The following is a 15,167-nucleotide window of genomic DNA, read 5'->3' as shown; positions in this document are numbered from 1 at the left end:
CAAGAAGAGTCCCACTATATTATCACAGTGGTGTCCCTCATATCCCTACCTACACTACTAAGTTTCTACATGAGAGCAAATAGCAGTGGTAGCCCTATTGTGGCCTTCTGGTCTCAGGAAGAAAGTCCAACCCCCATACCTGCATTCAGAGATGAAGAAGAGGTCTGTTAATCTGCTGGATGTCCTCCCATGTAGACTAAAAGGAACCAAAAAGTTTCTGCATAAACTGCAACAACGTGCAGCATGAGATGGTAGGCTGGCTGGAATGTCCCTCTACACTTGTGTGGGCAGTGTGTTTTATAATAGATCTGTTGTTCTAAGAACTGCTATGACATGACAACACACATTTTTCTGTGTACGGTAGACAATATGTTCTTTGGATCGGCAATACACGATAACTGTCATGCACAGCCTTGGGTTGAGCACAGGATGAGAATGTTGGGCAAAAACATTAATAACAATTTCGGCGTGGAAAGGCAGTTGATAAAAGAATAAAAATATATCCACTAAATTGAAGCTTTAACCTCACAACACCCTCCCCATTGTCGGTTCAAAGGTCTACAATAAAACCTAATACTAAAATCAGCTTACCTAAATTGATCACTAAAAGCAAGCTAAAATATCTTGAATGAGATAAAATGCCCATGTCAACAAGCAAAACAAACCAAATCGGAGCCAAAATAAAAACAGTCAATTTAGAATTTCCCAAATTTGAACATCAGTTAAGGTCAGTATCAGCAAATCAACAATAATCATGATCTTTTAAAAAATCACCAATATCATCAATTGCTATGAACTCCAAGAAATACCCCGCTTTGGCATATGGTAAAGTACTAGTTCCTGGGCAAGGAATGCAAGGGGGCACTTATGTTCCATTGCCTCAGCCATAACTCCGGCCAAGGCGGCAGTTTTCCTGTGCAGTGCCTGATGTTGTAGCACCAAGAGCCTTGTGATCCACAAAGGGCTGCTCAAAGAAAGCTCCCAAAGTAATCGCAGTCCTAGTGTGCATGTCTGGTAATTAACCCTCATTGAGAATACCAACAGACCAGTGTCCAAAGAAGGTATGCGCTGCATGATAAGGCACACTTCCGGTGCATATTCAAATGGTCACCACAAACATCGAAATTCAGAACCGATCTGAATGACTAAGACCAGTTGTACTCCAGGTCTTCCAGGAGTAGTACTGCAAAATACTGCGTCATGCGATCACAACAATTGGAAAGGTGGAAGCGCCATCAGCCCTCCTTGTTGAGATGGGCCGCCTATAGCAAACTAAAAGTATCAACAGCAAAATGCTGCCAATTAACGCCAGAGTAACGGGAATCCCCCAAAGATACTGGAAAAAATAGTGTGTGGTTGAAGGTATTGTGGCAAGTATAGAGGAGAAGGTGCTGACAAAACCAGAACCAACAGTCTTAAAGAAGTGTACAATCCCAGCTGTGTTAGATGCAATAAAAATGCGACTTATGAGTAAACCGAAATGTCTTGGTAAGTTTGTATTTAAAAGGGACTGTATCTCTCTGATGACTTCACCACTTTGAGAGCTTATGTCTCGCAGGCAGATCTAAACGCCACATGTTTTTGAAACAAAAGAGCCTTTAGTCTGCTCACTTTGTCAAAATTTACATTTCAACTAGCAATATGAGGCAAAATGTTTGCTACTTTTTGTCTCTCGTGCGGGTGGGAGGGGAAAAGCACATTTCCGCAACACGTAACAATTTGGGAGACCAAAACTACATAGGCAGTTCGGCTTGCATACCACAACAGCTGATTTTGTTCAGCATCACATAACTCCCATTTGAGAGCACCTGGAATGCCAGATGAATCAAAGGGACAGGGACCCCTTCAGATAAAGGCTAAACTTGCAACTGAAGCATTGCATGCTTCATGCAAGGACAGCTGTTTACAAATCGTTACATTTGTTTCTGCTAAGAAAGATCTTCATGCCATTGGCACATTTGTATGTTAAGAGTCCCTCCCATACATCATAAATATAACTATATAGTAGCTTTTCCAATATGCCAAAAGGAATGTGCTTCAAACACGTGGTGAACTGAATTGTTGAAATGGTAAATTAATAACCCCGCAGGTGGTGTTTCTGCCGCAGTGAAAGACAACTTTTCTAACATTTCGATGTTTAACAAAATATTTTCTTAGCCATTATTTGTTGCTGTGACGTCAGGTTGAACGTGGCAAGAAATTCCCTGGAGCTGACGTGTTGCCAGTGCACGCCACCACTTTTTAGAACTTGTAACATTCAACCTAACTGCATATTGGACCTAAGCTGACTCTGTCCATGTTGTAAAAATGACATGTCAATTTGTATGATATCACTTGTAGATGAAATAGTTATTAAAGGTGTAAAGGCAGTTGGATAAAGTGTGCATAGCATTATCTACAACAGCTAGAGCTTTCTGTAAGTTTTCCTGATCTATTTTCCTTAACCGGGTGGCGGCTTCTTTTTGTGAAAGTTTCCATATTGCATATGAGAAGCAATTTGTGTGTGGTTTTCTAGGACCTAACAAAATCTTTTAAGTCTGCGTTTTTGACAGGAGTCTAAGGTGTTCTTTAACTACTGTTAATGTGGACAATTTCAACCATTGTAGACATAATTTGCCTACGGTATATGTGGTGATTATATCAGTGTGTTCTGATATGTAACAAGGGTCAGGTCGGCTCACTCCCAGACACTCTGTAGAATTTACAAAACGTGCATGACAACCGTTTGTGACCACCGCCCCCAATAACCACCCATTTGGATCTGAAAGTGTCAAGTTAAATGTCCCATTTCTGACCCACCCGTTGAGCTGTTCTTTAGTAACTTTTAAAATCTTTCACTGTCTGTCAAATTTAACTGGTGACGGACTACTGGGCACATTCAAATCCTTAATATTTGCTAAGCCTAAACTTGTTTGTTGTACAGTTTAATTTAAGCATATAATTTGCAACAGAATAAGGCATGCTCTAAACAAAGCTTCCTATCCCTGTATTTGTAAATTTCTAGTTCCCCACACACTTTTAGTCCATCAACGTCAGCCAATATTCATAGCCTTAAATAGCCAACTGGGAAGCAAAGGAATCAGAATAGATCAATTTAGTTTAACAGGACATTCTGAATTTTCATAGGAAGAAATGTAAAATAATTAGACTCTGTATTTGTGACATCATTCCCAGAAAAATATGCAAACTTTTTGACATACATTATCAGAAATCCCCACTAGTGGAGTTGACCAATGTTACCATTGAGTGTATTTGGAGACATTTCTTGTGGTGCTGGCTTTATGGATAAAACGGCGTCCGTATTGATGGTAACAGAACATTTCCCCATAATTTGCTGCTATTTGGTGAACATCATCAAACACTGTATAATATTCAAGCTCAAAGCATATAATCAACTGTTTTCACATCCCTATCATCAGAAACCACCTAAGGTGCTATTATATCATTCATAGAAACTTTGAATTCATATGGAATTTGAATAATTTCCGCCAAATATATCACATGATACTTTATCCCAAACAATCCCATCAGGAATCGGTATAGCTGAAATGTTCACTATGGACATGTCTCTGCGGACCTTATGTGAGGACAGATGAGGCTTCAAAACCTCATTCACCAGTTCAACAGCAGAGCGTTCAGGAAGATGCTGACCGCGTAACAGCAAAAAAGAAAACTATGACAAAACCAATTCTAAGAAGGATGACAAGCACAGATAAAAATACCCATAGATAATTTTCATGGAGGAATCAGACAGTTTGAAGCCAATTCAATAGCTTATGTGCTCTTGACCGGGGTGCAGTTGAAGAAAAACAGTTGTTGATGTCTGCAAAATATCCAGAAGCAGTTCGTGCAAACACTGGAGCCGGTGTTGGCGAAGAAGAACTGTCAGATGTATCCCTTGGTGGTTTGTAGTAAACAATTCCATCCCTTTGTGTTGAGTTAGTGTAATATTGCTCAGAACTTTGGACATTTCTTGTCGTAGATGTATATGGGTACTAATCGAAGTTCATTTTCCGCCCTTCCCAAGCTCACGAAAGCCTCACCAATAGGTTACATTTTGGAGAGGCACCTCCTGACTGGCAATGAGAGGGTTTTGGGAATTGCTCAGGGGTCCTTGTGGTCTACTGTGTAAGACCGTCCACATGGTGTAACTTGACATTGTCAATTGAAACAAAGTGGTTTTCTTTGTAACCGGGCAGTGGTGGTAGGACGGCAGTTCTGGTAAGGACTGGAAACGGTGCTCGATATGATGGGCCAAATTCCTTCTTTACAGCTGTATTTTTAAGGACTAGATCCCCAACTTTTGAAAACCAGCCGGTAGATGACGTTGGGGGGACCCTTCATTCCGAAGGTAGCGGCACATACAGATCAGTTCATCACGGAACTGTTGCAGGAATTACAAGACAGTGACATGTTCATTTATGTCAAAAGGTGTGTCGGCCACCACTGCGCCATGGCTGTCAAGATCTGGTACATACATAGGTGTGCCAAATAGAACTTCATAGGGGGTGCACTCTGCCAAGGACCATCTGGGCAGATTAAGTACTCTCTCGACTCCATACAGGTAGTTAAGCTAACTACAACGTGAACCTCATACTCTAGCTTTTAAAGGTTGCTTTAAGTCTTGGTTCTTCTGCTCCACAACAGCGTTTCCCTCAGGATGATATGGAAGCGAGAAATGTAGTTGGACCCCCATCGTTGCCATTTTGTCCCTAGAGGCAAAGGCAGGGCCCTTGTCCAAATGGAAATCCACAATTGCATATGTCCCAATAAAGACATGCAAATCTTTAATAACAGTTTGAGCGTCAGCTAATCATTGTGGCCATACCCATAGAAATCAAGAATCAACAGTGACTAAGATGTATTTGTATGCACCATCAGGTATTGGGGGACCACAATTTTCCAGGTGCACACATTGTAGTAGTTTTTTAGGAAATTAGGAGGGGTGTCTGTGGTGGTCATTTAACTGTGGACTCTCTTATTTGTTGACAGATGTAGCAACAAAGGACATAATGTTTAGTCTGTTTGTATAGACCTGGCCACCAATAGCATTTCTGCAATAATGCGATTGTAGCTGCCACACCTGCATGGGCAGAAGCAGCCCCCCTTCATTTGCTGCTTTTAGGTCTAATCTTTGGTCTTGGTTGGTGATCACACGTTCACCCATGACTGGTATTGTTACGAATGCAGCATTTTAGGTACTTAAGTGGTAGGAATATTTGGCGGGATACACCTTGGCAAGGGCTTGCTGTCAGTCAAAGCTTTCACAGCAGCCAGTGTTTCATCATCCAACCTCGCCTTGGAACGAGAAATCACAGCAGCAGAAGCTGTGGCCACTGCTGTCTTGGCTGCTTCGTCAGCCAAATTGTTTCCTGCAATACCTGTATACCTACACAAGAAGAGTCCCACCATATTGTCACAGTAATGCTCCTAATATCCCTACCTACACTACTAAGTTTCTACATCAGAGCAAATAGCAGTGGCAGCCCTTAGCCACCCTTCTGGTCCCAGGGAGAAGCCCACCCCCATACCTGCATTTAGAGTTAAAGAAGAGGTATGTTAGGCTGCTGGGAGTTCTCCCACGTAGACAAAGAGGAACCAAAAAGATTCTGCAGAAACTGACGACGTGCAGCTTGAAATGGCAAGCGGGTTGGAATGTCCCCTCTACCCTGGGGTGAGCAGTGCGATGTTTTATAATAACATATGTGTTATTCTAAGAACTGCCCTGATATGACAACACATTTTTCTGTGTAGGGTAGACGGTGTACTCTTTGGACCGGCAATACCCAGTAAACGTTGTGTACAGCCTTGGGTTGAGTGCAGGATGAGGATGCCATGCAAAGAAATTAATAACCAATCCTGCGTGGAAGAGCAACTGATAAATGAATAAAAAAACATCTCCACTAAAACAAAGCTTTGCTAAAATAATAAAAAAAAATTAAAGTGAAATTTAACTTCACGAAAAAGCTGAAGACATGGCTATTTGAAGACATGGGTATTTGAAGAACCACTGCACTGAATGGATGCTCCACGCCCTCCTCCACACCCTCAGCGTCGTGAGCCCCTCACGGGTGAGTAGTTGCGCTTCACAAACGCTGATTAATTGATTGAAATGTTACTAGTTGAGACGGCACAGGACTTAGGCCAAGGGCTAAATAATGTGCCTGTGTAAATTTTAAAATAACTTCACGACAATAAAAGCCAGATGACCCAAGAACAGATGTGTTCACTGGTGCGGCATTAGGTACCTTACCTCCCTTCTAGATGATAATCTTAACTGCACATCACTTGAGGTGCATGTGACAGCCAAGGTGGCATATACTAGGGAATGGAGTTGTTTCTTCTCTACACCAGTCCTGAGAAACTTCCTGGAGGGACCATTGAGGATGGCACCACTACGGCAGCACCTGTGCCGGTGTGTAGTGAAGGAACCGTTTGAGCCAATGCATATGCAGGACTCAAATACTTAACATTAAAGAGCCTTTATAATAGCCATTATCTGGCTAATAGGATCAGTGAACTGCAAGTCCTAACCGCAGAGGGGCCCTACTTGCAGGTTTACATTGACAGAGTGATTATGAGACCAATCTCCAGTTCTTCCCCATGGTCACCTCACACACTTCCATGTCCATTCAGTTGATCAGATTCTTCCATCCACCAAAGAAATGCAAAAAGGGCATTACACATTTTAGATGAGTGGAAGTTAGTCATGTACTTCCTGCGGTTCAAAATCAGGAAAGGGAGCCAATTCTTTGTTTTCTTTGCACCACCAAACACAGGCTCACCAGTGTGCAAGGGAATCATGGAAAGTAGAGACAATCCAGACATTGTACCAGTAAGCAGGAGTGGCATTAGAGGAGAAACCATGCACCCACTCTTCAAGGAAAAAGGGGAAGGCATGACTTGCCTATTTAGCAAACATTTGCATTAATGACAATTGAATGGCAGCTTCATGGCCATCCATACATACCTTCACGAAACACTCTATTGTGTTTATATTCAAGTGAATAGAGAAGCACAGGTGAAACAGAATGTATTTAAACAGCTTGTGCTTGCACACACTCATTTCAACCAAACTCCGAAGAAGGATACTGCTACAAAATCAATGTACAGCTTGTGAATCCAAAAAAGATTCATGCTACCAAAAGAGATTAATTACCTGTAGGAGTAGGTTTGCAGCTTGAATGTTTTTTGGGGGGACTCGCATGCAGCTGTGGAACCTCCACAGAAATAATTTTATTTTGAGATAACAAATTGGAGGGGGCTGAACATTAACCAGGGGGGGAAAAAAAGAAAAGGGAAAAAATAATCAGATGGCGACTATGTACAGTGGCTTCCGGGACATCACAGTGGAAGGACATATCACAAAATGGTCCTTAGCGATGGTAAAAGAAAAAGATTACAGAAGGAAGAATTAGGGAAATCTTTAAGTTTCAATAATACTCCAACAGTTAACTAACCATTACATTTCTCATTGTGGTGCAGTTGTAACTGAATCACTTTGCTGCCTGTTATCAAGGAGAAATATGGATAGTGTTTACTCGCTATGTTTCAAAACTCCAAGTGAGCAAGACATATTCTGCCTTGAAAGAACAGGATCAGAGCCAGGTTTTTCAGTGGGTGCACATATTATTTTCTTTACGTTTTTTAAAAAGCAATCTGATTTTATTTCCACACACATAATATATCAAATGTGTGTGTATATAGTGAGCAATATTCTGTGATTCACATAAACTTCTGATAAGATGTTACGAGTAAGATGAAGATACACATGGTGAAGAGCTAGGATTACAGATTAGTAAACTAATTTCACATTACACTATGTAACAATTCTTTGAGATGAAAAAATGTCTTGATGTGGATGCTATTTAAAATCGGATTTTCCTTTCTTAAAGGCCCAACAAGTTTTTTTTGTTTTTTTACCCTTGAAGGGGTAGACAACTGACCCTCCTTATCAAGTACTCTATAACTAATTATTGTTTTCTTTCCATCCCACCTCGGTGGGTCAGATTGACGGTTCCACTTTGCGCACCCTCTGTCTGCAACACGGCCCGCTCATTACATTCCACTTGAACCTCACGCAGGGCAATGCTGTAGTCCGTTACAGTTCCAAGGAGGAAGCTGCCAAGGCACAGAAGTCTCTTCACATGTAAGAATCTGTAGACCTATGCTAATTGATGCAACTAAAAGATTTGTCATTCTTTCACCTACAATCTTTGTGTGATTAATAGTTTGATTTTTATGATGTGAACAGTTCTCTGTGTTGATTTCTAACCAAATGTGATAGTGTCTAATGTTCTTTTTTCCCCCAAAACTTTGTTTTATTAGTTTTCCATGTAACAGGAAAAAAGAGAAAGTTTAAAACATAAGAACAACATAACAAACAGTGCAAACATCCCAAGTACCGGTACTCCATGTCACAGTAAATTATAGTCGCCAATGATGAGTGTCTTTGAACATGACAAAATAACATAGCATGAGGGTACATATTAGGGAATACAATACAACATAGTCCACGTCACGAAGCTATTACCATACAATGAAACCACTCGTATTCGCACTTTGCTGTCCCAATACCTGTGCCTATCATCACACAGACAACACATCTCGTCTTCAGCACCAGAAACAAGGTCCAATTCCTCATCACCATTAAATCTATCAAGTAGGAGCCCCAAAGCCTGTCACATTCTCTGCAGCTTTTTCGTGAGTGTGAGAGAAGCACAGGTGACGCTCTTACACCACTCTCCACTCAAGCACATCCCTAAGCCACAAGAATGTCTGCGGTTCTCTGGATCCTAACCACCCAATGGCCACCTGCCTCTTAGCCAGGAGCGCAAGCTGGGAAAGTTTGTATGGAATTTTCGACCCTTGGGCCTCACCACTATAACCAGCAGGCAGGCCCCAACAGTGAGGGGTATCACGAAGCCAATGGCCACTTCAGTCTTGCTCACCACTTCCCTCCAGAATCCCTGAATTGCTGCTTTGGCCCAGGCAAGATGTAAAAAGGTAGCACCCTCTGCCCCACAACTTGCACACCTTGCTGCCCTAGTGGGATCCATCTCATTGAGTTGAAAAGAGGTCACACACATGCCGTACAGGTTTTTAAAGTGCAGCAGTTTGAACCTTTTATTGCAGGAAACAGTCCTCACCAGTTCACATGCAGGCAGTCAATCTGCATACGGGGTCTTCTAGCGCCGTCTTCCAGGCCCACTGTGCCCCTTAAGGGCCTTATTATAAAAGAGTGTAATCAGGTGTCTGCCCTCCCCCCATTAAAGTAGGGCACCCAATACCTGGGAGAGGTGCGATGCCGCTGGGAAGCCACTCCACACCTCCCTCGCTGTGCTTTCCAGTTTAGCATAGTGCAGGAAGTGACCCAGCCCTTTGTTAAAAGCCTCCTGTGCCACGTGGGGAGGTAAGAAAAACAAACTTTACCTGGGTACAGGTCTCATGCCTACTGACAGCCACGCACCCTCCAATGGTCCATAGACATATCAGAATTAACTGCCCAAAATGACGTCCCAGAGACCCAGGTCACTGTCAAAGGGAACACTGCAAAGTACCTTCTTAAGCACTGTTTCCCATATGACAGCAGTGTGCCCGACTTGATACTGGACTGAATGCGCTGATTAATCCCCTCATGTCAATGTTTTGTCCCAAAGCATGTCTCGGAAAAGTCTCTTTTCCCAGTTGTCAAGCTGTGCAGACCACCATGCAGCATGCTGTACATGTGCCGCGTAATAGTAGAATTGCCTCTCTAGGAGAGCCAAACCTGCGTCCTCCATGACTCTTAAGGACCGATAGAGCCACCCTGCTTCGCCATCTAGCCCAGACTAATGAGATCAATCGGTTGTTCAGTGTGTGGAAGATTTGTGGTACATGCGGGAACAGCAAATTCTGTAGCAAATGGAGACAGTGTGGAGGAAAAAAAAAATTTTGTCTGCCATCCCAGACAGGGACAATTTATTCCAAAACACATTCGATCCTGTGAGGCCCTATAGGGCCCTATCCACGTTTAAGCGCGTGTGTGTGTGTGTGTGTGTGTAACAGTTATGCCCAGGTATCAGAAACTCTGTCTCCTAGTGCAATGGTTCCCAACCTGTGGTCCGGGGACCCCTGGGGGTCCGCGAAGCCTCCTCAGGGGGTCCATGACTGCTTAGAAAATGTTATAATATTAACCGATTAGGTCCTCAGCTTTCAGTAATGGCTCAATAAGGGGGTCCCCGGATTCCAGTAGTGACAAAGTGGGGTTCCACAGAAGTCAAAAGGTTGGGAACCACTGTCCTAGTGGATTCCCAGGTCTGGAAGGTGTTCAAGAGGTGTCCCCACCAGCCTCCCCAGGGGAAATAACAGCATTTTCTGGACATTGACCTTTAAACCGAAGACCTCCCCATAGCCAGCACCGTCAACAGAATCCGCACCACCTCCTCAGGAGAATGATTGTAAATCAACGCATCATCTGTGTATAGCAAAATGACCTGGTTGGAGCTGCCCACCCGAATGCCCCAGGGTTCCAGCCCTTTGTGTAACAGTAACATCAAAGATTCAATGGCAGTCGCAAAAATGTGTCAAGAGTGCAGCCCTGCGTAGTATCGCTCCCCGCCAACCAAGCCTCTGAGAGTGTACCCCCAATCTTGATGCGCACCACAGGGTTGGTGTAAATTAACCTCACCCAGTCACAAGATGTGTTCGAAACCTATCCCGTGCGACACCGCCATCTGGTAGCCCCACTCAACTGTACCGAAGGCTTTCTCAATAAGTCAAGTCTTATTGATACAAGGGCCAGTTCCCAGGCGTCTTCCATAGTATCATGTAACACATTTGGACTTTGAAAGCCGTACTGCAAGCCGACATAAAGCAACACTGATGTAAGAGTCCTTCGTATGATTCCCGCCCAACACTCGCAATAGTTTACTGAGGATTCTAATATCCAAATTAGGCATAGTGAGTGGCCTGTATAAAGAGGGGTCCACAGGATCCCACCATCTGGTTTTAATATGAGGCAAACAGCCACTCGCATGGTGGGTAGAAGGATCTGCTCACTTTGAGCTTCAAGAAGGACTTCTAGCCCCTTCTCTCTAAGCTCAGAAGAGTAGCTCTGACAGAATTCTACAAGGAAGCCGCCCCTGCCAGGGGCTTCGAATTTATTAAGGTCACAGAGATCCTGCAGTTCCAAGGGGGGAGGGGGGGGGGGAGAAGAAAAAAGGGGGGTGTAGGAAAGTACCATCTTTCTAGCATAGTTACCCCCACTTTCTGCCTGATTTGTTTGTTTAGAATGTAGTTCAGTGGCATCCTGCTAAGTACTCAATTCTGTGACTCTAAAAGCTTCTTCGATTACAAATAACTTGCACCACCTAGGACCTAACCCTAGATATCAAGTGTATGCAGAGCATGTGAATCTACAGCACTACTTGCCACAAACAGATGCTTACTGAGTAACTTACATTTCCCTTTCTCCTGGCCATCAAAATAAACTAATTGTAGCTGACACTTTGACGCCTTTTGGAACTTTTTTGCATCAGTGACAAATTCCTCTCTAAAGATGCTGCTGTCTACCTTGTGTAGTTTCTTGTATTTTTTCTTTTAAAGGGTAGAAATAAATGTGTACTTAGCCAAATTGCTCCATAAGGTTTTATATTAAATTCTAAGTGAAGTAATTTAAAAAAAAAAAAAGCAAAATGTTGACTTAACTTCACAAAAAATATTTTTTGTACGGGAATGTGTGTCTTGGGGTGAAAGGCACAACAATAATACTGTAGATCTAGAAAAGACTAACCTTTTCTCAAGAGATTCTGAAACTTTTACAGTATGAAATAAAGCTACTTATCTTACCCTTATTACTAAAATTAAGTACAGTTGCATTAATCATGACCTTAAATATCTGCAAAATCATTTTTGTCAAATTTACCAAACTGTATATGGTACAGGGTAGATTATATCATATTCAAAGAGATACATCCAAATTTTTGTAACTCTTTGAAAATTTCTAGGACTTCCAGATACCCTGTATCTGAGCATAATTGGTCTGATACATACTTTGTATTTCAAATCATAATCTCAGACTTTTCTATATTAACCTAGTAGCTTAATATCCAAAATGTGACAACCTGTCAGGATTATCTAAGGGCTTGGAGTTAACCATTAAGACTACACTGCCCCAGAGGTTTAGCAGTTGTATGAACCTGGATTTAAATTTTGCTCACTTGATATGTGAAGTCCTATTAATTACCTGATGATCACTCATTCTGTGGTACTGAGCAAACTCCAGCTTTAGGTGGTTTTAAACCCTTTGGCAGAACTACTCTTTTAAGACTCTTCTGGTTCCTACTGCCTGTATCTCGACAGTGTGAGAGACAACCCTCCTCTGCTGAGAGCTTTAGCACAACAACATACCAAAAGACGTCCGACAGCTGCTCCCTCTCCATGGAAGACATCGACTGCTCAGTCCTAGACTTCTGGGTGGGAGATGGCAATGGATTCTGCTGCATGTGTGTGGAAAAAGGGACTGTCAGTAGCTCAGTTACCACACCGCCCTCTGCACCCATCAAAAATTCACCTGATCCAACAGTAACTGCTAACTGATCAAAAGCAAAACAGCTACTGATGTATTTAGATAGGTAGATCCTTAATTTTAGGTTAATGTGCCATGACAGTTATTTCCTCCTTCTGAAAATTCACCTTCAAATCAGGACAGCAGCAGTGTTTCATGAGCTACTGTCTAGCATTCTTGGCCAGCCACCATTTTGCCCACCAATCTCCTGGTTTCTGTTGTGAATAAAATGGGTCTTTCACCCACTTGCTTCTATATATTTTGTATTATTCTCTAACTGCAGTACTTTGAAAAAGGCATTTCAGATAGCTACCTGTTTCTAAAACTGTTTTGTACAAGAATATTTGTCTTGGAAATAGTGTTTTCATATCTATTCACAAACATTTATCTGCAGATGTAATTTAAAAATTACGATCACAGGTTAAATAAAATATTCTGCCTCGATGAGAAGTTTTTGGTTGTACATTAAAAAAAAAAAAAAAAAAACAGTTTTAACTGAGGACGAACTCGGGTCAGTTTCTGCGTGTTAGTTCCCCCATACCTCTGAGCGATTTAGGGCTCTTGCCTTCAAAGGGCTGTGTGATTTGAGTAAATAAGTGGGTGCTAGTTGTATGCACTGGTAAGCGCTGGCACAATTATACTATAAGATTAAGATTTCTAGGAAACAAATGTGTAGCATTTTGAAGAGTAATGCCCAAAGGCAGATAATGATTCTGCCAGGAAATTAATTTTGAAGCCATAACCGTACAGGACAATCTTTGTCCCAGGTAGCTGTTTGTTTGAGGCAAATGTGGCTGTAGATACAAATGCTGTGCAGTCCTACGATCTAGTGTTGGGCCCAGATGTGCGCAAGTTGTTTTTCTTTGACAAATTCTTCTCGAGTCACAAGTTAGTGCTACTCCACCTCTTGCTTGTAACGCACATGGTCATCAGTTCCATTGTTAATTGTTTTCTTTCCACCATTTGGTTCGGACATGTGTACCTGTGATCCAGAACAACACTGAGGTGTTCCTTTCGGACTTCATGGTTCCTCTCCCTTTGTCAGTATTGTCTTTGATCGTGTTCCCCTTCTTTCTTATCAAGTTGACCCTGCAGTTTCATCCGAGAAAGCCTCCGGTTGACTTTGGTCCCCAGCAGGACCTCACCCCATGGGCCCTTTTTCCTCTTCTACTTGGTCTACTCTCACTGTGCCCCACCTGTGGTGGGATAGATGTCCTTTCAATACTGCTCTCAGTGGCAAAGTATCCATGAGCCGACTTTTACCAGGTCTGTATTCTTTGCCTATCACCTGAACACAGCAAGGCCTCCTGCAACGCCTGCTGATCCTTCCGGTTGAAAAAGACTTTGAGACCGCCAGACCCATTGACTCGATATCCTGCACAGGTGTGGAAAAGACACCCCTGACCTCTTCAGCACACAGGGCCTCGAGGGGGAACATCTTCCTGAGATGTCATCCAATGAAGAGGCTTTCTCGCCCGACATTAGTTCTGTCTCCAACCTTGAGATCGAAAACCTCCCACCTGCTCAAGAGGTACAGTTCCAGCTCCTCTTCCCCCTTGATACTGCTTGTACTCCAAGCTTCTTCCCCATAATAGGCGTTTAGCCACTCTGGCATACACAACAACAGTCTTTTGGGCCGCCATTGCCTTGGTGCCACCCGCTTCCGGCACAGTGCCCACCCAACTTTCAGATCCAAAGCCATTGGTGTTGAAACTAAAATCAGCACGGAAGCATTTAGTCAACTGTCAAAACGGTCCTCCAAAACTGAAGGACAGCTTGATTCTTGCCAGAGGCTCATTGCCACCCACCCGCAGACGGGCCGAAATATCACACAGCCTCCAGCATCAGGCAGCTTAGCTTCAGGGAAGCCATGGAGCCCATGCTTCCACCCATGCAGCTGAAGAAGCAAGGCCATCAGTCCTGTTCCTGAGCCTCTGCCACCTGTTCCCTCCACCACACCGCCAATACCTCTAGCATCATCATCTCCACCTTTTCCTATACACCTCAGTGATGACCACATTCCGACCTCGGCAAACATGGTGGGGTAAGGTGGGAACCATACGACATGCCCCCACAGGGAAACCCATGGGGTTCTTATGATGTAGACCCACAAGTGGATACGGATCCTGACCTCTACCCTGCCCTCCAGATGACACTACCGCCTACCACGAGGTCCTAGGTGGGGCTGCATCCTACCATAGAGTGGGCTTGCACAAGGAGCCTGTCGAAGAGGACTTCCTCTTAGGAAATCTTTCCCCTGCCATGCTAAAGGGAATGCTCAAACCCACTCCTGAATTTTCAGGGAGCCAGTTAAGGCTCGAGTAATCACCATCCAAGTCAATGAGAAATGCAAGGCTTCACCATCAGGCCCCCTCTGCACTAAAGGCCAACTCCCTACCAATTCCTTGGTAGTGCAGACCGCACACAAACAGGCCAATACACAAGGTGCATACACACTGTCTGCCATGGTGTCTCAGCACAGTCTGCCAGTCATTGGTATGTTGCAAGCTCCATCAGACTCCTTTCCTGGTACAACCAGGCCCACTGTGATGAGACAGAGGAGCTCCTCCAACATCTCCCAGAGGAGCACCATAAGAGAGGGCATGTTTTAAGTTTTGGA

General features: G+C 43.3%; 1 protein-coding gene across 12 annotated transcripts in view; it reads left to right on the top strand.

Annotated features, from left to right (window-relative positions):
- Positions 1-15,167, top strand: part of TNRC6C (trinucleotide repeat containing adaptor 6C) — a 700,889-nt gene that overhangs the window by 679,034 nt on the left and 6,688 nt on the right. For all 12 annotated transcript variants that reach the window (XM_069200257.1, XM_069200259.1, XM_069200258.1 and 9 more), the window contains one exon: positions 8,010-8,149. In XM_069200257.1, coding sequence (XP_069056358.1) covers positions 8,010-8,149 — 140 coding nt within the window. The remainder of the gene's footprint in view (positions 1-8,009; positions 8,150-15,167) is intronic.

This window comes from Pleurodeles waltl, chromosome 7 (assembly GCF_031143425.1).
Source record: "Pleurodeles waltl isolate 20211129_DDA chromosome 7, aPleWal1.hap1.20221129, whole genome shotgun sequence".
NCBI lineage: Eukaryota > Metazoa > Chordata > Amphibia > Caudata > Salamandridae > Pleurodeles > Pleurodeles waltl.
This window is presented reverse-complemented; position numbering and strand designations above follow the sequence as displayed.